The sequence below is a fragment of the Lutra lutra genome, chromosome 1, assembly GCF_902655055.1.
Source record: "Lutra lutra chromosome 1, mLutLut1.2, whole genome shotgun sequence".
Lineage (NCBI taxonomy): Eukaryota > Metazoa > Chordata > Mammalia > Carnivora > Mustelidae > Lutra > Lutra lutra.
In genome coordinates, this window is record NC_062278.1 from 129,118,586 (window position 1) to 129,143,273 (window position 24,688).

At 39.3% G+C, this 24,688-nt stretch overlaps 1 protein-coding gene across 6 annotated transcripts in view; it reads right to left on the reverse strand.

The window, feature by feature from the left end:
• Positions 1 to 24,688, reverse strand: part of PPP2R3A (protein phosphatase 2 regulatory subunit B''alpha) — a 210,849-nt gene that overhangs the window by 103,187 nt on the left and 82,974 nt on the right. For 5 of the 6 annotated variants that reach the window (XM_047736286.1, XM_047736302.1, XM_047736293.1 and 2 more), the window contains 3 exons: positions 16,291 to 16,557; positions 8,767 to 8,870; positions 670 to 772 (listed from right to left, as the gene is read on the reverse strand). In XM_047736286.1, the coding sequence (XP_047592242.1) occupies positions 670 to 772; positions 8,767 to 8,870; positions 16,291 to 16,557 (474 nt within the window). Of the gene's footprint in view, positions 1 to 669; positions 773 to 8,766; positions 8,871 to 16,290; positions 16,558 to 20,965; positions 21,435 to 24,688 lie in introns of those variants that run through there. The other variant, XM_047736330.1, reaches the window with a different exon arrangement.

The window sequence follows — 24,688 nt, forward strand, 5'->3', positions numbered from 1 at the left end:
CTTGAATACAATTAAAACAAAACCTAAACCATAAAACTATTATCAATGTATTTCTCTGTCTCTCTTTAGGCATCCTCACTAACAAGTCAACAAGGATTTACTAGAACAGCTAAAACAATGATGAGCATTCAACAGACATGAAAGGCAAGCCTTAGCTTCAAGGAATCTGTGATCTGCTTAGGAAAACCAAATATTTAGACATGAAATTAAGAATATTAACAAGTAACATATCAGGCTATGAAGAATGCTACAGCAAAAACAGATCCGATACTGGCATGTAACTGATTCGTACTGGAAGGCCTAGATATAAATACTCCTCAAGTGCGCTCTTCCTGTTGGAGATAGGTCATCTGGGCCAAGTAGACCAAACTTCTGGTTTCAGAAGGTGTTTCAGTGTTTGCAGTAGCTGGGTAAGGGGGAGACTGAATAGTGCCCCCTCCTCTGCTTCAGTGGGACTAGCCCTGTTTTATCAGTTTAAAACTATGATTTCTGTGTTAATTTTCATTAAACAAAATGATTTTGTTCCTAAAACGACCTTGAAAACGACTATGCTAGAAATCTGACCCTAGATTTGTATATCTCAGTTGATGTATCTTACAGTGGAAAAAATTTTAAAAACCTCTGAAACTCTAAAAATAAAACCTATTTTTAGAAGGAAATGAAAATTACCTGAAGTAAAGGGATAAAATCCTCCTGTTCTAGACAGTTGGAGCTGGGCTTTGCTAGAAGACAGATAAACTTGGAGGCATCATCATGATGGTCATTCAGCAACCTATAAAAGAGACAATTGCTTAGGAAGGTGGCTACTGTGAAAAATGTCTACAATATCAACAGTTGATAATTTCAGCCTCAACCGAAGGCCATTTAGATCCAGAATCAGGTTCTCTCTTTTCAATGATTTTTTAAAAAGGGAATTTTTCCATGCTCTTAATTTTGTCAAAGGGACACCTCCGTAAAAGCTCAACAAAATGGCTTATTATTTTTGTAAAATGCTTCTGGGGCTGACACCACAGAGTCAACTGAACTCAGGTAAAAATACCCTTGAGGGAGAATGCCTATTCAGGTTTGGCACAGGACATCCAGACCCAGAACTCCAGAGCTACCCACCAGCTAGCCAGGAGAGAATCCATCAGCTGGACTACTATGAACCACATAAAGCAAAAATGTCTGTTTGCCCAGGTTGGCAGACATATTCAGGGCCAAGCAGATAGGGGGCTTCTGAAGTTAGATTTTGAAGGACCAGGCTGAAAAAAAAGAATGAATGCCCTTTTAAGTCTTTAAGCTTTAAGAATTCCTCATGTCCAGCTAATTACTGGACATTTCCACTTAGTAACGATACTCTGATAAAGTCAAAATAGCAATTGCTTCTTGGACTTTTGGCTAACATCAAGTGTAGCAAAGTCCAAATATTGAAACCAAAATTTTTTAAAATATTTTTTTAATTTTTTATAAACATATAATGTATTTTTATCCCCAGGGGTACGGGTCTATGAATTGCCAGGTTTACACACTTCACAGCGCTCACCATAGTACATACCTCCCCAATGTCCATAACCCACCACCCTCTTCCTACCCCCCCACCCCGGCAACCCTCAGTTTGTTTTGTGAGATTAAGAGTCTCTTATGGTCGAAACCAAATTTAAAATCTTCCTTTCAAAGTCAGTCCTTTTCATGGACATGGATTTTTGTTAAAGGTGGTACCATCCTGAGTTATCTGGGTTTGAAATTTTGAGTCATTTTAAACCTATTTCTCTTCCTTATTTTCTCCACATCCCATTAGTCTCCACATTTTCTTTTTTCTTTCTTTTTTTTTTTTTTAAAGATTTTATATATTTATTTGACAGGGAGAGATCACAAGCAGGCAGAGAGGCAGGCAGAGAGAGAGAGGAGGAAGCAGGCTCCCTGCTGAGCAGAGAGCCCCATGTGGGGCTCGATCCCAGGACCCTGAGATCATGACCTGAGCCGAAGGCAGCGGCTTAACCCACTGAACCACCCAGGCGCCCCGAGTCTCCACATTTTCTTGATCTTCTTCTTTACTCACATATTGGATGCTAATTGTGTGCCACATACTATGTCTGGAGCTTACAGTCTAGCGAGAGTGCTACACTAATAAGATGATACTACTATGTGACAGCCATGACACCACGACATGGGTGTCACTGAAGGCCACAGGAGGTCAGTGAGATTCCCAAAAAGGGGAAGCAGGAAAGAAGGGTGCTGTGGGTCAAGAGGGTTGCATGGACAAATGTGTGAGAGTGCATGGAATATTTTGGTACTTACAAATGTGGGGATGGTAAGAGAAGGGGACGTGAGCATGTAGGATTGGATACTGGAGGTCCTTTTAAGTTAGGTCAGGGAGCCTGGACTTTAGCCTACTCACAGGAAAATTTTAACTTGGACAGTGACAAGACCAAATGTGTTTTTCAGAAATATCAAGCAAGAATCCAACCAACCTGAGCAAAGGTAGTGGCAGTGGGAGATGAAGAGAAAGGGGGCAAATCTGGTTGAAATGGAGAGGACATGGTAATTGATGGGTGTGGAGGAGTAAAAGGAAGGCAAAAGTCCATGACGACTCCCAGGTTTCTAGCTTGGAGCTCTAAGTGCTTGGAATACAAGATTGGAATATACGAGTCCTTAGGAATATTTCCTCAAAATGTTTTATTGAACCATTCGCTCTTTTCTATTTCTAGTGTACCTTAAAGTCTGGGATCATACTACTTCATGCTGACACTGACAGAAGGGAAAAGGGTCAAAATAGAGTTCAGTATTCATCCAACCTTAAAACATAGACAATTCATTACAAAACATCTTTTGATTATACAATTTCCCTTTTCAAAAATGTTCACTAGCTCTCTACCGCTTATATGAGTAAGCCTAAATGCCTAAGTTGAGCATTTGAGGCCCTCTGTAATTAGGTGGGAGCCTGCCCATCTACCCATCTTACTATTTTGCAAAAGGAAACTTCCACTCCAGGCAGCTGGCCTGATCTACTCTTCTCTAAGTAAGTCATGTACATTCTTGCCTCTCTGCTATTTCTCATGCGATTCTGCTCTCTTAGAATACCACCGTCCCCCTAATAAATCCACCTCTTCAAAAAGCCTTCTCTCAGAACTAAATTCTTTACTGATCTTTGTACTGTTTAATTTATGTGTATTATTTATACCACTGTACTGTTAGTTTTCTTTTGTTTTTCTGGCACCTAAAGGGCAGACACAGTTATAAATAGGTCTTTTCTTCCTTAGCACCCAGCACAGTGGCTTTCATACAGAGGATTCTCAAAAAATGTTTGTGATTTAACAGATATATACTTAAACTGACTTCATTTGTGATTATTAAAGCTATAGTATAATTTGTGTATTAATTTTCCTTATCATTCTTTAACACACTCAAGGCCCCTAGAATTAAATATATATACATTTCAAAAAAAGATTAGTATGTAATAAGTGCTGGAAAATGATCAGAATAAAACAGTGGGGGAGATTTTTGGAAAGGAGCACTTTTATAAAGAAAGGATGGCACAGATGAGAGATACTCAGAAGAAAAAGGCAAATCAAGAATAGCTCTTTCCTATCAGAAGCATAAGAAAGAAAGAAAAGGTGAATTACGATTTTCAGCCAATGATAGTGGCTGGTGAACTCTATATGGAAGAGAAAAGGAGAAAAATAAAAGTTGTGAAAGCTGAAGAAGGTAAACATAGCTATTATAAACTGTTTTCTTCCAGAGCTCTTAAAACAAAATATTGTTTTGTCAATAGGCAAATGAAATGCTAACATTAAAATAAAAGAGAAAATAAAGCATAAAGAAGCTGGAAAATATTACTGTTTGAGAGGAGTTCTGCCACAAAGCTGGTAATCTAGGAACTCAAAAAGGCTGTGGACCTATGTCTTACCCCCCCAAAAATGTCCAGACTGAAAGAAAATAGATGTCAGAGTATGGACAGGAAATAGGCAATGGGGCAGGGGAATGAGGGAGAGCAGGGGCAGGGGAACAAGAGCCTAAGAGGTTTGTCTTCAGACAATTAGGGAGAGGGCTAGGGAGCCTCCAACCCATGAGCACTGGGATAGCAGGGAAATTATTTCTTATTATTTGGTGACTTTTACCTTTGACTTTACTTTTCAAGATTATATAGAACCTATTATTGGAGCAAGTCAGCTTGTGTATGTATATACCAATATATTTAGTTCTGTGTTTATCTGCCAGTTATTTTTTGTATATGAAAATTTAATGTAGGGGTGAGGGGTGGGAGGTTGGGGGCACCAGGTGGTGGGTATTGTAGAGGGCACGGATTGCATGGAGCACTGGGTGTGGTGCAAAAATAATGAATACTGTTATGCTGAAAAAAAAAATTAAAAAAAAATTTAATGTACTATACTTGTGCCCAAGTAATTTTATGCAAAGGTTAAAATTTATTAAAAAATTGCAAAGGGGCGCCTGGGTGGCTCAGTGGGTTAAGCCGCTGCCTTCGGCTCAGGTCATGATCTCGGGGTCCTGGGATCGAGCCCCGCGTCGGGCTCTCTGCTCAGCGGGGAGCCTGCTTCCTCCTCTCTCTCTGCCTGCCTCTCTGCCTGCTTGTGATCTCTCTCTGTCAAATAAATAAATAAAAGATCTTTAAAAAAAAAAAAAAAGAAAAAATTGCAAAAATAAACACTATCTTCTTCAAGGTCAATATGATAACTCAAACCATCATGTCTATGAGTTGCTTAGTCTTCCCAAATAGCCATACTAGGGTCTACTTTAAAGCACCCTTACTCTTATTTTATTTTTTTAATTTATTATTTTTTGAAGATTTCATTTACTTATTTGACACAGAGAGAGAGAGAGAGTACAAGCAGGGGGAGCAGCAGACACAGGGAGAGGGAAAAGCAGGCTCCCTGCTGAATAGGGAGTCCAATGTGGGACTTCATCCCAGGACCCTGAGATCATGACCTAAGCGGAAGGCAGACACTTAACCAATTGAGCCACCCAGGCGTCCCATAAAGCACCTTGCTTTTGAAAGGCATTTTAAAAACCAAGAAACAGACTCTTTTTTTTTTTAAAGATTTTATTTTTATTTATTTGACAGAGAGATCACAAGCAGGCAGAGAGGCAGGCAGAGAGAGAGGAGGAAGCAGGCTCCCCGCTGAGCAGAGAGCCCGATGCGGGGCTCGATCCCAGGACTCTGAGATCATGACCTGAGCCGAAGGCAGGTGCTTAACCCACTGAGCCACCCAGGCGCCCCAAGAAACAGACTCTTAATTATAGAGAACAAACTTAAGGTTACCAGTGGGGAGGTGGGTGGAGGATGGGTGAAATGGGTGATGGGGATTAAGGAGTACACGTGTTGTGATGAGCACAGGCCGTCATATGGAAGTGTTGGATCACTATATTGTATACCTGAAACTAATATTACAGAGTTTGTTAACTAACTGGAATTGAAATAAAAATTAAACTAAACTAAAAAAGACATCTTAAGAGCATAGAAAGGAGCTCCCACGAGAGGGCGCTCCAACCATTTTAGTATGGGGCCGTAAGCTAAAGCTTCAATATAGATACATACACACTTAACTATTCATAGAAGTTTTTTCCAAATGAGAAAAAAGACAGGGACAGTTGCCCATGCTATATGACTTCATAAGCAGTTTCCTGTAGTTACCTAAAATGAAGACTTGTGCTTCATGTTTTTCCTCTTTTGCCTTTTGCATAAATATCTTTTCTCGAGAGATAAAATTAAGATGATCCATCTCAATAAAAGAACACAGCTGTTGTGGTGGCTGCTGCTGCTCTGCCCAGCAAAGCAAATGTCCACCCTAAGTCAGTGACTTACGGACTAAAGACACACCCCTCCCCAGGCTGTTATTCTAATATTATGCCTTTTAGCTGCAGGTACATCAAGTTGATTAACAGTTTTCCTTTGCTATAGTCAGCCTCAGGCTCTCAAATGTAGGGTCCTAGAATATTCAAAATAACTTAAAATATAAGTAGTTACAGTCTTCTTTTTGGGTTTAATCCCTTATAGAACAAGACTACTTTCTTTTTTTCAATCTCCCAGCTTGTTCAAAGTTTTCTCTTAAACAATTGTTGAGAATTCCAACTCACTTCTTGCTGCTTTCAAGCCTTTTAGATGACCAATAATTCTGATCTCAATGGCTAAAGACACCTCTGACAAGAGCTGTGCTGTATCTCTATTGTTTCTTCCCCTGGTTCATACTCCAGCTAAGGCCTTTTCATGGCCTGACACTTACTGGTGTTAAAGAAGCTAGTGGAATAAAAATTAGAACATGTATACATTTCAAGTTCTCAAATTCTGCTACTGTTACATGCTAATTTAAAATAACAGTAATAATTAATAATAAATAATTGGACCACCCAGCTGAAGTCTTGACTTTATGGGTGGGAAAAGGAGAGGGAATCCAAACTGACTTCTTTACTGTTCAGGCCCTAGGCTCTATTTTCTTCCTGTAGGTTCTAGGCTGTCAGAAATACCAGTGATAAATACCCTAAGGGCAAATGCCAGTTCTTCTGCTGGTTCATTCCTATTAATTAATGTTTACATTATTTCTAGCCTCTAAAGAATTCCCTTACTTTTATGACTACTTATTCACACACATTTTTAAAAAGGCATTTCTTAGATTTTAACCAGCAGTTTTCTATTTGCTATAGGAGAGGTGGAATGGTGATCACAGCACTGACTTTGAAGTATCATCTAGATGGTGTAAGAGGAATGATTCTCCTAGGGTACTTTCGGTTCTAGGTATTCAGAGAACTTAGAACTAGTCCTTGTAACAAAATCACTAAAATTTACCTGGAAAACGTGAAGCATTTTAACTTTTAGCTTTGGTGCATTTCCTTAAAATAAGTTCATGAACTGGTAAAAGTTCTATATACTCTGATCACTGTAGTTCTAATATAATGCAAGAAGAATTTGGTGAACTCAACTTGCTGATAGATTTTAAAAAATAAGAATTTATTAATCACCAACTATGTTCTCAAGCATTATACTACTAAAGGCTTTTATGTATTTATTTTTTTTTTCAAAAGATTTTATTTATTTATTTGACAGACAGAGATCACAAGTAGACAGAGAGACAGGCAGAGAGAGAGGAGGAAGCAGGCTCCCTGCTAAGCAGAGAGCCCGATGTGGGGCTCGATCCCAGGACCCTGAGATCATGACCCGAGCCGAAGGCAGAGGCTTTAACCCACTGAGCCACCCAGGCGCCCCATTATGTATTTATTTTTAAAGATTTTATTTATTTGCCAGAGAGCGAGAGTGAGAGAGTGAATGAGCATAAGTAGGGGGAGCTGCAGGCAGGAGAAGCAGGCTGAGCAGGGAGCCCAATGCAGGACTCAATCCCAGACCATGGGATCATGACCTGAGCTGAAGACAAACACTGAACTGACTGAGCCACCCAAGTATCCCACTATTATGGGCTTATAGGTAGCAAGTATGCTGAATTCTACTGTTATATGTTGATTTTAAATAATAATGATGATGACAATGATGATAACAGTGAAGAGCATTTCCCAACAGCTTACCAGGAAGGGTAGTTAGCCCAAAAAAGGTGAGGAAAACACATGTAAAAAAGGCTGGTCAGTTGAAAGAGGTAGGAGGGCAAGCTGTGACATTCTCTTACAACGTATAAATATATCAAGAAATCACTTATAGGGGCACCTGGGTGGCTCAGTGGGTTAAAGCCTCTGCCTTTCTGCTCGGGTCATGATCCCAGGGTCCTGGGATCGAGCCCCACGTCGGGCTCTCTACTCAGCGGGGAGTCTGCTTCCTCCTCTCTCTCTGCCTGCCTCTCTGCCTACTTGTGATTTCTGTCAAATAAATTAAAAAAAAAAAAAAGAAATCACTTATAAAGAAGAAAGGGAGAAAAAAAGAAAGGAAGTAGTTCAAAAAACTCATCAGAGGTAAAATAGGTAAAGGGGATTAAGAGTATACTTATGGGGTTGCCCAGGTGGCTCAGTTGTTTAAGTGGTAAAGCGGCTACATTTGGCTCAGGTCATAATCCCATGGTCCTGGGATGGAGCTCCAAGTCCCTTCCCTGCTCAGCTGGAAGTCTGTTTTTCCCTCTCCCTCTGCCCCTTGCCCCCACATCCCCTGCTCATGCTCTCTCTCACTCTCTCGAATAAATAAAAATCTTAAAAAAAAAAAAAAAGAAGTATATTTATGGTAAGCACTGAATAATGTATAGAATTGTTGAATCACTATATTGTACACATGAAACTAATATAACATTGTAGGTAATTATACTGGAATTTAAAAAAAGTGGGGGAACCTTGTCAGGATTTATATATTTGTTTCTTAACTGGAGTTTCAAAGAGTGATGATTAAAATGTACTAGAATTCAGTTACTTTTGATAAATCAACTAGATATATTTTAATGTGGATCATGAGGATGAAAGCTGCATTTCTCACATGACACAGGTGGTCTGCTCCCCTTAAAGGAGAGTCTTTACTTTTATGTCACTGTTACCAAGATAAATCCTAAGACCCAAATTTAACAAGCAAAACTAAGAAACTTTCAAAGAGTTACTAGAAAGGTATCTTTGAAGATCTCTTTTACTGATTAGACTTGTAAGATAAAGACCATGGAAAAAAATTCTGTGTGGTTATAAATAGTTGTGAATCACTGAATTTTACTTGTTCAAATAAAGGATAAAGGAAATTAATAAATGAGTAAAATTAAGTGACCTTAATAAAGCACATTGTGAAAACCAGACAATTCTTTGCCTAGCCCCGTAGTGACTTTCCTCATATACTTACTTACTTTCTCATATACTTACTTTCTCCACATGGCAATGAATGACTGTGCTGATACAAATCCTGTTCTCTCTCCCCCGGCAGCCCTAAACATGGGGGCTTTCCAATAGAGAGGACACCCACAGAGCTGCAAATAAAACACAAATACAGTGTAAGTCAAGGGGCGGTGAAAAGGTGACAGAGCCAAACAATGGGCCCTTGTGGCTTTTACCCTTCGTGCCACAGTGGACAGAGGGTCCCTGAAGGAGCAAAACTGGGGCTGAGGCAAATATACAAGCCATGGTAGATTCAGAGAGAAAGAGGGCAAACAATGAAGGAAAGGGAAATCCATTTACCTTTTCTCCAAGTTCATTTACATGATGTGTTCTTTTCCTTTCCTGATAGTTAAAGCAACCAGTCTCCCTTCCTACCACTTGGTTGGTCACTTGGTGTTAGTACACTCTCCCACCCATCTCTTCTTTGATTATTATGTTATTAAGCTCCAGGGTCAGGGAGAACTGTAAAAGCCTAGACTGTTCAAGAAAATAGCTATCTACCTAAATGGTTACAATGAAGATATAAGGTTAGAGATAAAAATCAAAATGCTATCATTTATTTATATATTAGAAACTACCACAAAATGGCTACATATTATAAAAGCCTTAGGAGGAACTGGGAATGATTATAAAACTACAATATACAACTACAATAATCTAAAAGGTATTTTTTTTTCCTTCAATAAAAAACTCTTTCTTTCAATTAATTATACTCTCACAAGAAAAAGTTCGGACTACCTGGTCTGAGATTATGAGTCTGAGTTATGCTGAGAGAACAGCCAAAGGCTGCTGGATTCATGCTGGAGATGAGGATATGGAAGGTGAGATTCGAGCAGAGGGAGGTAAGTACAGGGCAGAAATAATAGCTGGTCCTGCCTGGGCCACTAAATCATGTTAGGAAAACAGGGTGGAATTTAAGATTTCTTAAGTCCAGAGGTCAAATACCTCCATTGAGGTCAAGAATGAGGGAAAGGTGTTGCTTAGCAACCAAATGGATTTTGTTTATTGTGTAAATTATGATTGCCTAAGTACAAAGCTCACAATTAATATACTTTGGGTGGTAAACTGTCAACTCCACTTTCCAATCCCAATCTTCCCTTTCATGCAGAATGGTAGTCTGCCAAGAAAATGTTCTTAGATGTGACAGGCAACCGGCAACTGCTAAGAAACCTTAAAACAATAGTCTGTATTGTAGAGGTGGGAGTGCAGAGCCCCAAACAGAGAAAGTAAGTACAGGGAGAGATTGGAACTGGCTTGCCAAAGTGCTTGAAATTCCCATCCTTATAGTTACTCATGGATTTTTCTGAATTGGAAGACTCAGGAATCTTCCAGCTCAACCTTGGGAAGTGGTCACCATGCCTTAGCTGAAACACTACCAGGGACTGTGTGTTTATATAACTTTCATTCCCTTGGATTATAGTCTTTTTCTCCAGAAAACTGTTAAAATGCATACATACGAGTTCCTAAGGAGTAGTAAGTTGGTGAGAGATTGACACATACATTTATTATGACTCAAAGGCAAAATCCTAGGAGATAAGTTATAGAATGGATAGATTTTTAAAATAGATTGGGTGGTGCCTAGGGGCACAGTCAGTTAAGCATCAAACTCTTGCTTTTCACTAAGGTTGTGATCTCAGGGTAGTGAGATTGAGCCCTGCATCAGGCTCTGAGCTCAGGGTGGAGTCTGCTTAAGACTGTCTCTCTCTCCCCCTCTGCCCCTCTCCTTCACGATCTCTCTCTGAAAATAAATCAATCTTTAAAAAAATAAAACAGATTGAAAAGGGCTGGCCTATTTTTCTCATAGTGGGGTACTGTAAATAGCCACGTGTTAGGCAGGCAGCATGAGGGTATTAGCTCTTGGAGAAAATGCCAAAGAAAAAAAATGCAATGTAGACATTACACTTTGGCTATTTAAAAAAACGTACAGCTGGTTGTATCTGCTTAAAACCGAAGAATTAAGAAAAAGGTTGTCAGAAGATCAATAAGAACCTAAAAAAGTAAATGCTATTAACCTGAGGGCAATAGAATAGACACTTTAATAACAGAGGAGAGAAAAAGCCAGTGTCAAGACTTTTTGATAAGACAAGTGGAGATATGGAGGGAGATACAGAAAATGGGTTTAGGAAACTCAGAGGAGGAAAAGTCAGTCTATGGCAATCAAAATTGCTGAAGCAAGGAAAATCTAACAACTATAATTTGACCTAAGGATGGCCCAACAACATTAAGAATTGAAAGCAAGGCCATCTAATGAGTCACATAGGAGGAGGACATGATTATCCAATACCTGCAATGTTCTTTAACATTTAAAATGTCTTACGCCTGTTATTTCATTTGATTATCACACAATCCCCATGCAGAAGAGGGCAAGTATTTTCAGCCCATTCTACAGATGAAGAAATAAAGGTACAGAGAAGCTGCCTTACAGGACACAGGCATGATAGGTCAAGGCAGTGCTACCTCAGCCAGAAGAGAGAAGCTGATGATCTCTGTAAGTTCAGAAGACACTTTCCCTCTTCTTCTCAACTTTCTGCTAGCGGTTAAAACTCCACGGTGAGTCTTCTGATCCCAAAGACAAATGCTTTTCTTTTTTAAAATTTTTTTAAGATATTATTTATTTATTTGACAGACAGAGATCACAAGCAGGCAGAGAGGCAGGCAGAGAGAGAAGGGGAAGCAGGCTCCCCGCCAAGCAGAGCCCGACGCGGGGCTTGATCCCAGGACCCAGGGACCATGACCCGAGCCAAAGGCAGAGGCCTTAACCCACTGAGCCACCCAGGCGCCCCGACAAATGCTTTTCTTAGTGTTCCTCAGTGTATGTTCCTACTCTGCTTTTCTCTTAGATTCATTCTCTGTATTAATTTCTTCTCCCTCATCACTTAAAGCTGTGGGAAAAAGTACATATTACACACTGAGAATTTAATCAGAAATGGTATTAATATCTCCATGGCTGTTTGAGGTAAAAAATGAATTAGGTAAACTTCAGCAATAGATGCAGATTTCATAAACACAGCGTTTTCTTTGCACTTCAAAAAACAGACCCCAGTTTCTACAGCTACATTCAAGTATAGCCTGTACTAAGAATAGACTGCAGACTCAAGCTGGCCTTCCCAACAGCTTTACAGACTACAAGAATTCTGAGACGGGTTCATTTATTGCTCTACCTCTCCCTTCATTGTCCCTTAAAGGCTGTCTTTCTTCTCCTCTACCTACACCCAACTTGTCATGAGAATACAAGCACATGCAGTGCAAATGGTATGGGCACAGAGTTCACCCTCTGGCAGAGAAGACCGATGCACACAGGAAAAGAGACTGAAAACAGGACGCTTAGTGAGTGTTAATAGACAGCCATAGCCAAGTAAAAGCTGGGTTAAATGGGGATTAGCTAAATGCAAGAATGATGACATAAATCTGTTGAATGCTAGAGGACCACTGAACCATGGAGCAGGCAGCGCTACAATGAGACAAGGGCAGAAGGGCCACAGCAGAAGGGTAGAGACAAGGCTGTGGAAAGGCAGAGGAGAACAGGATCCTCAGTCAAGTAGGGAATATTCAGAGGAGGAAAGCTTATCTACAGGACTTGTATTCCAGACGGAACAGGTGTGGGTCTCACTTGGATTGGCTCTCCATTTGTAGTGTGCCCAGCACAGCACCAGGAACTATTATGTCCCTTAATCTGTACAGTTTCTCCTTGTCTGCCTGCCTGAAGCAATCCATGAAACTGCCTGTTTCTCTTACCCACACTGTTGGCATGTTAGAAATAACCTTGTTTGGCATTTATGCAGTTAACATGTTATCTCTAAATGCAGATTTCCTTCAGCCTTACTAAATTCTGTCTCTTGGATTTAGATTCATAGTACCACCTCATTCAGATAATTTACCATCTTGGCTCATACAGTTGCCATCTCTCAAAGTTTTGGGTAAGAAAATACCAATGCCCTGAAAGAACCTGTAATTTATTTGGGTGGATACTGATTGGAAGTTAGCTAACGGTATGTTAGCATATGCTCAGGGGAGATAACATATGGTAGAAACAGTACAATGCCAGGAGTTAGAGGACTAGCCTCCTGACATGTGCTAGTTCGTGACTTCAGGTTAAGTACTCACAGAACTTCAGTTTCCTTAAGTCTAAAGTAGAGAGGTAAGGGGCGCCTGGGTGGCTCAGTGGGTTAAAGCCTCTGCCTTCGGCTCAGGTCATGATCCCAGGGTCCTGGGATCGAGCCCCACATCAGGCTCTCTGCTCAGCAGGGAGCCTGCTTCCTCCTTTCTCTCTCTCTGCCTGCCTCTCTGCCTAATTGTGATCTCTGTCTGTCAATAAATAAATAAAATCTTAAAAAAAAAATAAAATAGAGAGGTAATAGGTGAGCTCTCATTTCTGCAATGAGAGTTTTCATCAGAAATATCTAAGGGTTCAAAAAGCAAGTTTTTTTTTTTTTTAAAGATTTTATTTATTTATTTGACAGAGAGAGATCACAAGTAGGCAGAGAGGCAGGCAGAGAGAGAGGAAGGGAAGCAGGCTTCCTGCCGAGCAGAGAGCCCAATGCGGGGCTCAATCCTAGGACCCCGAGATCATGACCTGAGCCGAAGGCAGTGGCTTAACCCACTGAGCCACCCAGGTGCCCCCAAAAAGCAAGTTCTAAGATGGGGGGGTGAAGAAGGTGGAAATAAAAAAAGAATTCCTTTTGTTTCTCCTAAAATCACTCTACTTTACAAATGAATTATTGGGACTTCATCAAGACAAAAAACTTTTGCACAGCAAAGGGAACAGTCAACAAAACCAAAAGAAACCCACAGAGTGGGAGAAGGTACCTGCAAATAACATATCAGATAAAGAGTTAGTATCCAAAATCTATTAAAGAATTTATCAAACTCCACACCCAAAGAACAAATAACCCAACCAAGAAATGGACAGAAGACATGAACAGACATTTCTGCAAAGAAGACATCTAAATGGCCAACAGACACATGAAAAAAATGTTTCACATCAACTCAGCTTCAGGGAAATACAAATCAAAACCACCATGAGATACCACCTCACACCAGTCAGAATGGCTAAAATAAACAAGTCAGGAAATGACAGATATTGGTGAAGATTTGGAGAAAGGGGAACCCTCTTACACTGTTCGTGGGAATGCAAGCTGGTGCAGCCACTCTGGAAGACAATATGGAGGTTCCTCAAATGGTTGAAAATAGACCCTAAGACCCAACAGTTGCATTACTGGGTATTTACCTCAAAGATACAAATATAGTGATCCAAAGGGGCACATGCACCCCAATGTTTATAGCAGCAATGTCTGCAGTAGCCAAAATAAGGGAAAAGCCCAGATGTCCATCAACAGATAAATGCATAAAGAAGATGTGGTATGTATATAAACACACACACCCACACAGACGATAGCATACTACTCAGCCATCAAAAAGAATCTATCTGCTTTACTTTTTTTTTTTTTTAAAGATTTTATTTATTTTATGGACAGAGATCACAAGTAGGCAGAGAGGCAGGCAGAGAGAGAGGAAGGGAAGAAGGCTCCCTGTTGAACGAAGAATCCAATGTGGGGCTCGATCCCAGGACCCTGGGATCATGACCTGAGCCAAAGGCAGAGGTTTTAACCCACTGAGCCACCGAGATGCCCCTACTTTTTTTTTTTAAATAAAGATTTTATTTATTCATTTGACAGAGAGAGAGGCAGTGAGAGAAGGAACACAAGCAGGGGAGTGGGAGTGGGGGAAGCAGGCTCCCCCGCTGAGCAGGGAGCCTGAGGCGGGGCTCAATCCCAAGATCCTGGGATCATACCTGAGCCGAAGGCAGACACTTGATGACTGAGCCACCTAGGCTCCCTGCTTTACTTTTTCTAAGTGTGGTATTTTGCTTAACACAATGTGCTCAATAATTTGATTAAAGAGAAGAATATAAAACAAAAAACCCCCCAAAAATCCCCAACAGTAACAAATGTTCTGAATGTAGGTAGAGAAGAGGGCAGGACGTGACTGAAGTGGGTAATTAGGGACTTCTCCAAAGACATGATGGAAGGTAGGTCTTTTTTTTTTTTTAATATTTTTAATTTATTTATTTGACAGAGAGAGATCACAAGTAGACAGAGAGGCAGGCAGAGAGAGAGAGAGAGAGAGAGAGGGAAGCAGGCTCCCTGCTGAGCAGAGAGCCCGATGCGGGACTCGATCCCAGGACCCTGAGATCATGACCTGAGCCGAAGGCAGCGGCTTAACCCACTGAGCCACCCAGGCGCCCTGGAAGGTAGGTCTTAAAGGATGAGTGAAGTGGGGGTTGGCAGGAGTGGAAGCCCATTTTGGAGGGGAGAACTGGGAGAGCTCAAATGCAGAGGCAATCCTATGGGAGGGCAAATAGGTCAGGCTTAGGCAGGGAATAGTGGTTTGGGTTTTGTCCTCAAGATCAGTAGTATCCAAACTTTAAAATCTTATCACTGAGGGGTGCCTGGGTGGCTCAGTCAGTTAAACATCTACCTTCGGCTCAGGTCATGATCCCATGGTCCTGGGATCAAGCCCTGCATTGGGCTCTCTGTTCAGCAAGGAGCCTGTTTCTCCCTCTGCCTTCTCTGCCTGCTGCTCCCCCTGCTTGTGCTCTCTCTGGCAAATAAATAAAATATTAAAAAAATATTATTCCTGGAAGCAGGGGAACTGTGAAAGTGCACACGGGGTCTCAGGAGCTTCCACTTAGTCTACTACTTGCCCACATGCAACCCTTAGTCTATTAAACCCCTCTGCCTCTTGAAGCACAGTCTGAACCACTGCTAAATCCTGATATGATCTGACCCTTCAGTTTATATGCATGAAAATAAAAACCAAACAAAACAAAGCGAAGTGCTGCCACAGATGGTGAGCTGGGGAATGCCATGATCAAATATAATCTGATGCTCATGCTCAGTATTAATTGTTCTAGGAGGAGACAGGAGATGTAGCATCCAGTTACTGAAGATATTCAGTAGTCCTGGCATGAAAGGCTAAGATCCTAAATTAGAAGCAGTTGGGTACACTGGAAGGTATCAAAGACTTGGTTCCTAGCAGTAAATCCATTTATTTCTGAGTAGAATTAGTGTTGAGCTGGCCCAATGGTTCCCTGTCTGGCTTCAGGGCTGAGTTACGATCAATGGGTGACAACAAAAAAAGACATTCATATTCAATACAAGGAAAATTTTTCTAACAAGTGAGGCTATTTAATAATGGAACAGGTTGCTTGGCAAGACAGTGAGCTTCCTGTCACTGAAAGCATTCAAGCAGAGAATGAATTTATGTGTTGATGATGTCATGGATGAAATTCCTATATTAAATGGGAGGATAAAGAGGAAAAACACTCAAGTTTTATTCAAACTTATGAGTTCCATGAAATGGGACCACAGACGGTGTATCAGGATCAAATACATTTTTTCAACAAGGGAAAAAAACTAAGCCATGCTTAAAAACAGAGAGCAAAGAGGCAATGAAGAGAGAGAAATTGGGACTGTTAGAGAGAGATAATACATCAGTTAGTAGTTACATTACCTTTGCAATTTTTCCCATTTCATAGATGTCCGCTTTCTGATCTTCAATATCCAGGAAAGCAGTTTCAATTTTGCTTAGAGTCTGTTCATGGTTACTGCAGGCATCGGGGAGTCCTTCAGGAAAGTAGAACTGTGGAATGTTTATGGACAATGGTGCACTCACAACATTATTCACATGAGGAACAACGGAGAGAGGCTGGGGACTACTTGGAAAGGTGGCTGTAGGTTGAAGAGGTGTTCCAGGTTTCTTTTCTGGTTTATTTTGAATCTGGAAGGAAAATGTGATTATGAGACACAAAAATTCTAAACAGCATATATTTCTTGAAAGTCCTGACCAGTAATAAGAATAGAGACAGTAGAGATCAAGAGCTCACTCTACTCCTACAGGATGATAAGTTTGCTTCTAGGGAATGCTTATCCATAAAAAGTAAATACATTAACTATCTGTCAATACCAGAGTTTACATAGATTTATGCTTTAAAAATCCGACAGTGTATTCTGTATCTTCAAGTGTATTCTTAGTCTGTTGGAATTAGATTAGTAAATTTTTTTCAAAGACTGTTCATCTTTCTGCACATTTCTACCTCTACTTCAACAGGCACATAGAATAAGTTCTTTTAGGGGTGTCTGGGTGGCTCAGTGGGTTAAAGCCTCTGCCTTCAGCTCAGGTCATGATCCCGGGGTCCTGGGATCGAGCCCCGCATCAGGCTCTCTGCTCCGCGGGGAGTCTGCTTCCTCCTCTCTCTCTGCCAGCCTCTCTGCCTACTTGTGATCTCTGTCTGTCAAATAAATAAACAAAATCTTAAAAAAAAAAAAGAATAAGTTCTTTTAAAATGCATAAATCTAAAATATATTAGGGGGGCTCCTTTTACCTTCTTCTCTCTAGTTTGACTTTGTCTAGGTAAAATCACCATCAGTCCCTGATGCAGAGAAAGTCTTTGTTAAGAAAATTAAAGAGGTTTAGTTTTGGAATGTCTTTCACCAGGTTGATTTACTTGCCCCTGGGGGCATGCCATATTTTTCTATGATACACATTTCTCTCATTTTTGGTACACTCCAGTAATAGGCAAGGATCGTGGTTATTAATTTCATCACAGCCAAACTCCCTTTAGAGTTTAATTCATTTATAGTTTATATCATTCCTTTTTCCAAAAAAGATTTGATGTGGAATGCCATAAAGAGACATAAGAAAGGACAGTATATGGGTGGGTGGGGGGTGGTGGGCAATGAAGACATTAAGATTATCTATGATTTAGGGAAAGGGGTAGAGAGGTACACTAACATTCAGGTAGAAGTCTACTTTACCAACGAAGACTAAATTTAGTTCTGAGATTCCTGGCAGAAAAAGCAAAAAGAATTCCATGAAGACTTTCAAAGTTTTAATTTCTTCTCTTAATTTTGATCAAATTATCTATCAAGGGTCATGGGCACAGCCACTTCATAAAGTACTTCATGAAGTATGAAAGTGTGACATGACTGCTGACCACCATGAACATATAATATTACTCAAATGTTCATTTTCCTTAAATTATACTAATGCCATTCCTAAAGTCTTAACAATGATTTATCTCTGAGTGGTAGATCTGAATATCATATTTCCTTTTGACATATGGGCTCATAACAGACCTTTAAACTCAGGATAAAAATCTTGGCTACCCTTGAAAAGCATGAGTATTATAGGAAGATAAGCTTCATTCACATAAATATGTGATGAATATGACTTAATCTTCTCTTGTCACGCATGGCCCATTTTTCAGGTTAATATCTGACACTAATACAGTAGAGTCGAGCCTGCTCATATATTAATACTACTGGGGATATAAAGGCCAGTTGGTCATGCCAAGATTTTGCTGCACTATTTATGTCACCCCTATAAAATAACAAACAAGGAAAACATCACACAGAGAGAAGTGAGGCTAATGAAATATGAAAAACTTAAAAGAAAACAGTGATGGGGGTGCCTGGGTGGCTCAGTGGGTTAAGCCGCTGCCTTCGGCTTAGGTTATGATCTCAGGATCCTGGGATCGAGTCCCGGATTAGGCTCTCTGCTCAGCGGGGAGCCTGCTTCCCTCTCTCTCTCTATGCCTACTTGTGATCTCTCTCTGTCAAATAAATAAGTAAAATCTTAAAAAAAAAAAAAAAAGAAAACAGTGGTGGCTCTGGTGTGATGAGCTCTCTCACAGTGATGAGTTCTGTGACCTCAGGGAAGTTACTTAACATTTTAGAATTCAGTAATAAAATAGATTATAACTCCTACTTCTTGAAGGTTGTTGTGAAGATTAAAGGAAATTACAGGATGTAACTAATACAGGTAAAAGATTCAGAACAGTGCTAGGCACAGATATGTCCTTATTTAAGAAAATGAGCCACAAGGCCACAGGGTGAGGTTCTCAAAAGGTTAAGCATACTTTGGCATGGTCCTTCAGATTCAACAAGAAATGATCATTTACATTTGTAAAACAAGTTAAAGTTTACAAACCACTTTTGACTTAACAAATTGATAATCTGTACATAAACATTACTTTCTGTTTTAATGCTAAGCTGTAAATATTATTACAATGTTCCATGAGTCAATAACAGTAGAAACTGTTCCTAAACTTCTACAAGAAGACATATAATTCTTCAGGGGCTTTATTTATTTATTTATTTTTTAAAAGATTTTATTTATTTATTTGTCAGAGAGGGAGAGCAAGCGAGCACAGGCAGACAGAATGGCAGGCAGAGGCAGAGGGAGAAGCAGGCTCCCCGACGAGCAAGGAGCCTGATGTGGGACTCGATCCCAGGACGCCGGGATCATGACCTGAGCCGAAGGCAGCTGCTTAACCAACTGAGCCACCCAGGCGTCCCAGGGCTTTATGTTTATATGTAAATAGGTCATTTATATTAGTGTCATCCCCTTTCTATTATTCTATGCTGAAACAGGTCTGTAACTACAAGTATACAATCATAAAAATTCTTTTTTTGTTTCCCCAAATGTTTTGTGTGGTGTGACATCCAGGGAGTTGTAACCATAGGATTAAGAACACTGGTGCCAGTGGGGATGAAATCCAATAGTATAGTGAACATGCACTAGTGAAAAAGTTTTAGGGCAAGGCCTTCTATGTTAACTCTACATGTCTGCTTCAACAGAAATAAGTAAAAATTGAGAACAAACCCTGGCTAACTGTCAAAGTTTTTATTTAAATGGGTATTCAATTATATAACCCACTTTTCTTTCCTTAGAGTACTTGTTAACATCAAGCAATTCACTGATAGGGAAGTATTTTTTAATTTTTTGTTAAATCTGATATTTAACAAAATTGATGTTAATATTTAAAAGGGAAAAGAAAAAGAATGCATTTATTTTGTACTTTTATGTGTTATCAACTTACTTTCCACTGAATTCAATAGAAAACACGTAATTTAAAGTAGTTTCATAAAACTAGCCCTTTATAAATACTACAGAATAATACAGTTTTATAAAATTTGGGAGATTTACCAGCAAGTTTGGCACTCATTTTGAAAAAAAATTTATTAAAATTTTTGAATAAAAATTCAAATTTAGAAACAGCATTAAAATAGAACTAGCTGGGGAAAGTATCTCAATTCTCCATTTCAGTTTTGGTCTAAAAACATCGTATCATTTAGTATCCTTATACTATTATGTCACTGTAGCATTTTCAGTATTTGACCATTTTTTTTTTTTTTAAGATTTTATTTATTTATTTGACAGAGAGAGATCACAAGTAGACGGAGAGGCAGGCAGAGAGAGAGAGAGAGAGGGAAGCAGGCTTTTTGCTGAGCAGAGAGCCCGATGCGGGACTCGATCCCAGGACCCTGAGATCATGACCTGAGCCGAAGGCAGCGGCTTAACCCACTGAGCCACCCAGGCGCCCCTAGTATTTGACCATTTTTGACCTGTTTTTAAAAATAGGCAATTTATATGGTTCACTCAATCTGAAATTACTCTAGGTCATAATAATTATGAAACTATGGTTTCTTGCCGAATTCTGGGTGGCCATCATTTGTATGACCCTTGATTCATACTGTATTCAAGGTAAGGCAAATTGGTAAAACACTGGCCCTACAGAATATGCAAGGAAGCATGGATTCTGCAAAGTTGTCATCACAGGCAGAAATGACTCAGTATCACAGCTTGCTAAGAGAGGACATTTCTTTTACAACCCAGAAATTAACTGCCATCCTTTGTTACCTACATACATTATATCACGTCCACACAACTCTCTCTATACATAATTAGTTCTTCCTTCAAAAGAAGATTACCGGGATTGATACTTTAAAAACAATTCATTACAGATGTATATATGTTAATACAAACATAGTCTATTGATTCAAAGGGCAAAGAAGAATTTTAACACAAAAATTCTAGTTTCTCAAAGATACTTCTATGAAATTTGAAATTGTACGATACTTGTTAAGGTGTAATTATTGTCTCTAAAACTGGATTCCCTCTCTACAAGACAAAAATGTGAGTACTGTACTTCAGGTCCAGAAGGTCTATTTTTAAACCTGTTGGAATCTCTCTACAAATAGCTTTCTGCAAATAGCTGAATAGAGGACACAGATTAATTCCTTGATCTAATATCAAGTGAGCTGTAAAATTATTTGTAAGTTAGTTCACTGGGTGGTTTTATTAGTAATAAAAATATTTTAAAAGAAACACCCAAGTTCCAAACCTGTGTCTGCTGAAATGACTTCAGCCGCTTCTTAAACCGTGACGGGAGAACAAAATCACAGCCCCTTGCCAGGAAAGCTAATTCTCCCCTTAAATCCGGGTCCCTTCGTAGAGATGTTTCCTTGATCATCATCTTTGAAAAGTGGATGTTTACTTAGCCACTGTCCAGCACACTTCTGAAGATGGTCAGATTTAAAAAGTTGTCAATCTTGTCAAGTAGAGAGGTATTTTCTTCTTATCTCCAAAAGAAATTAAGTTCAAACATTGTGCTCTCCCAGTCTCCAGGGACCACAATCCATGCTTGTACTGACATGCAACTGGTTCCCAAATATAGCCAGTGGCTCCCAATATCTGATCATAATTTTCAAGTTAGAAACACGCCTGCAGTGGGCCTGTTGCTCCTTGTAGATAGCTTTTTGTCAAATTGACCTGCACATGTTGAGAATACAGAGCCTTCTGGGAAAGGAAGCACCCACCACTCTAGCACCAAAGTTAGAAACATTACAGCTGGACCTAAAAATAGCAACTTCTCAGATAATGCTAACTTCTTAAACTCAGAGTATGTGAGATATCAATCCACATAAGTCAGTTTCTCCTCAAACTATTAGAAAAAGAACATGTAGAGCATTTTTGGTTTTGCTATTTAGTGTTTTATGAAAAAAGAACAAGCTACACTTCAAATTTCAATCTATCATTTTAAGAACAGTTTTTAAAATTTCTTCTTTGAAGGGAAGCAAATACAAAAAACCCTCTAGATATATCCAGTGAAAATATGGAGAAAAACGTTCACCCTCAAATGGTAATACAGAAAGAGGTCTGTTGATCTTATATTTTAAAATCAAATCCTTTTTTTCTGGCTTGTGTGCAGAAGCCTATCTTAAGTTATCCAACATACTTTGCTGGAGTGATCCTGGATCTGGGCATATTTGAAAATTTTTTGTCAAAGTGTGGGTTAAGAAAGTGGAACAACTGGGGGCACCTGGATGGTTCAGTTGGTTGGGCGTCTGACTCTTGATTTTAGCTCATGATCTTGGGGTCATGGGGTCAAGGGTTCCTTACCCAGTGCAAGTCTGCTTAAGATTCTTTCTCTTGGGGCACCTGGGTGGCTCAGTGGGTTAAAGCCTCTGCCTTTGGCTCAGGTCATGATCCCAGAGTCCTGGGATCGAGCCCCGCATCGGGCTCTCTGCTCTGCCCCGCTTCCCTTCTTCTCTCTCTGCCTGCCTCTCTACCTACTTGTGATCTCTGTCAAATAAATAAATAAAATCTTAAAAAAAAAAAAAAGATTCTCTCTCTCCCTCTCTTTCTGCCCCTGCCCGCACTAGCACACTGTTTCATTCTTTCAAAATAAATAAATTAATAGAATCTTAAAAAATAAAGAAAGTGGAACAATTGAATGTCATAAGAAAGCAGGTTTAGATACATGTGAGTGAAATATGGCTACAGTAAAGGTCAAAAAGATGAGCAAACAGCAATGACATAGTAGTCTTGAATTTGTGACACATTCTTCTTTAAGGAGATTTAAAGAAATCATCTCAAATTTTAAAAATATTCTATTATTTTGTTATACACTAAACATCTGCCTCATATAGTCATTTACAAATAAAACTTCAAACATCCTCTTCAATCTTTATATTTGATCACATTATTCAATCAATATTTATTTTCTATTTCTAGAAAATATAAACCAAACATCATTACCAAATAAACCCCCAAATGAAAAATAGCTCATAACTCTCTTCTACTGAACTTTTGTCAAATTTAGTGGGAATTAAATTCTTTGGATTTCCATTGTTTCCTTCATTTTTTTTTTTTAAGATTTTATTTATTTGTCAGAGAGAGAGAGAGAGAGAGCAGGCACAAGCAGAGGGAGTGTCAGGCCAAGAGAGAAGAAGGCTCCCCGCTGAGCAAGGAGCGAGATGCAGGACTTGATCCCAGAACTCTGGGATCATGACCTGATCTGAAGATAGATGCGTAACTCACTAAGCCACCTAGGTGCCCTGATCTACATTTTTAAAAATTGATTTCCTTCCAAACATTCTGACGCTTGCTTCATGATGTGTACATTGGGCTTATATGCCTAAACCTATGGTTTTCAAATTTTTTTCTTTTTAAGCTGTGGAATTCTCCACTCATACAAAATCTTACATGAAAACTCTCAATATATAGTATGGTTGACAGAAGATTATGGTTGAAATCACTGTTCTAATACTTTAACTTGGGCTCTTCCATTTCCCCCAATTTCCTCTCACTGGGCTTACATGTTAACTCTGAGCTCTAGCTTTCCCTGATTTTTTCCCTGCACTTTTGCCTAGAATAACCTTTTACTCCTTCATTATTTACCTCCAAATTAAAACATCAAAAAACTCTGTTATGAATGGCATTAGGTCTTAGGCTTATGACTTAATGCTTTTTCAATTAAACTACATCTTAAACTGTATTCCCCTTGTTCTTCCCAACAGCAATGTGGGAGGTGACTCTTCATCCCATCATCCCTTTCCTGCTCCTTCTCCTCAAATCATATATACTCTAACCATCCTTCAAAATCTAACTCAAATTTTACCTATTTCATGAAGGCTTCCCTATGTAAGCCCCCTTTACTACAATTCTCCTAATGAAATACCATTACTCTTAAATGACTTCTACTTAACCTACTCTCTGGTTCAGCCAATGATCTTCATTTCTCCTGTAAAAGAGAGAACCTGACACCTGGAACATACTGATCCATGACTAACAATTTAGTTACTGTTATGTTCTCGTATTTCTTATCACAGTAGTTGCTTAATAAGAGTTGGTTGTGCCTGTACCCACTTGTTTATGTTGGCTGTACTTTTTACAGTAATTACTCAATTCAATTACGTATTACATAAGCTAATGAAATATGGATGTAGAAAAAAAGCCGTTGTTTCTAAAACTCCTAAAATTGAAAATAAAACAACTAAGTCGAATTGTTTTATAAAGATTCAGTAAAAAGAGATGCCTGGGTGACTCAGTCAGTTGGGCAGCTGACTCTTGGTTTCCACTCAGGTAATGATCTCCGGGTCCTAGGATCAAGCTACGAGTGGGGCTGGCGCTCAGTGGAGTCTGCTTGAGATTCTCTCTCCCTCTCACTCTCCCTCTGGCCCTCCCTGGTACACACACAGGCACGTGCATACTCTTCCTCTTTCAAATAAAAAAATAAAATCATTTTAAAAAAGATTCAGTAAAGGCAAGCTGTTAGTAAAAAAGTTCATTTTTTTTTTGCTGTAAAATTACGTATGGGTGAGATAATGGACAAGATAATGAAAATCTAGGAGGAGTCTACATTTGAATTGCTTCACTACTGACTTAAGTTCCTTCTTCACTTTAAAGAAATTCTAAATCAGTCAAAAAATGTATTGAATGTGATTTATTAAAGAAAGATTTTATGGACCTCCAATTTCCAATGATAGTCGAAGAAAAGGCTTTGGCCTTCTATCAAAAGATCTGAATAAATTAATGTTTTGAGTTAAAATAAAATTTTTTAATACATACACAGAGTTTATGATTCCCTACTGAGTAATTATCAATCCCAACTGTGTTCTAGTAAAAGGGTTTCTACTACAATATTTTATAATCTGATAATTATTTTCCAAGAATCTAAACTCTTGAGGGTAAGGTCAATTTTATAGTCACTCAAACAAGTATTTTTCTGGCCACATACACAGACACTTCACTTGGTGCTGAGGGTATGGAGATAATAAATAAG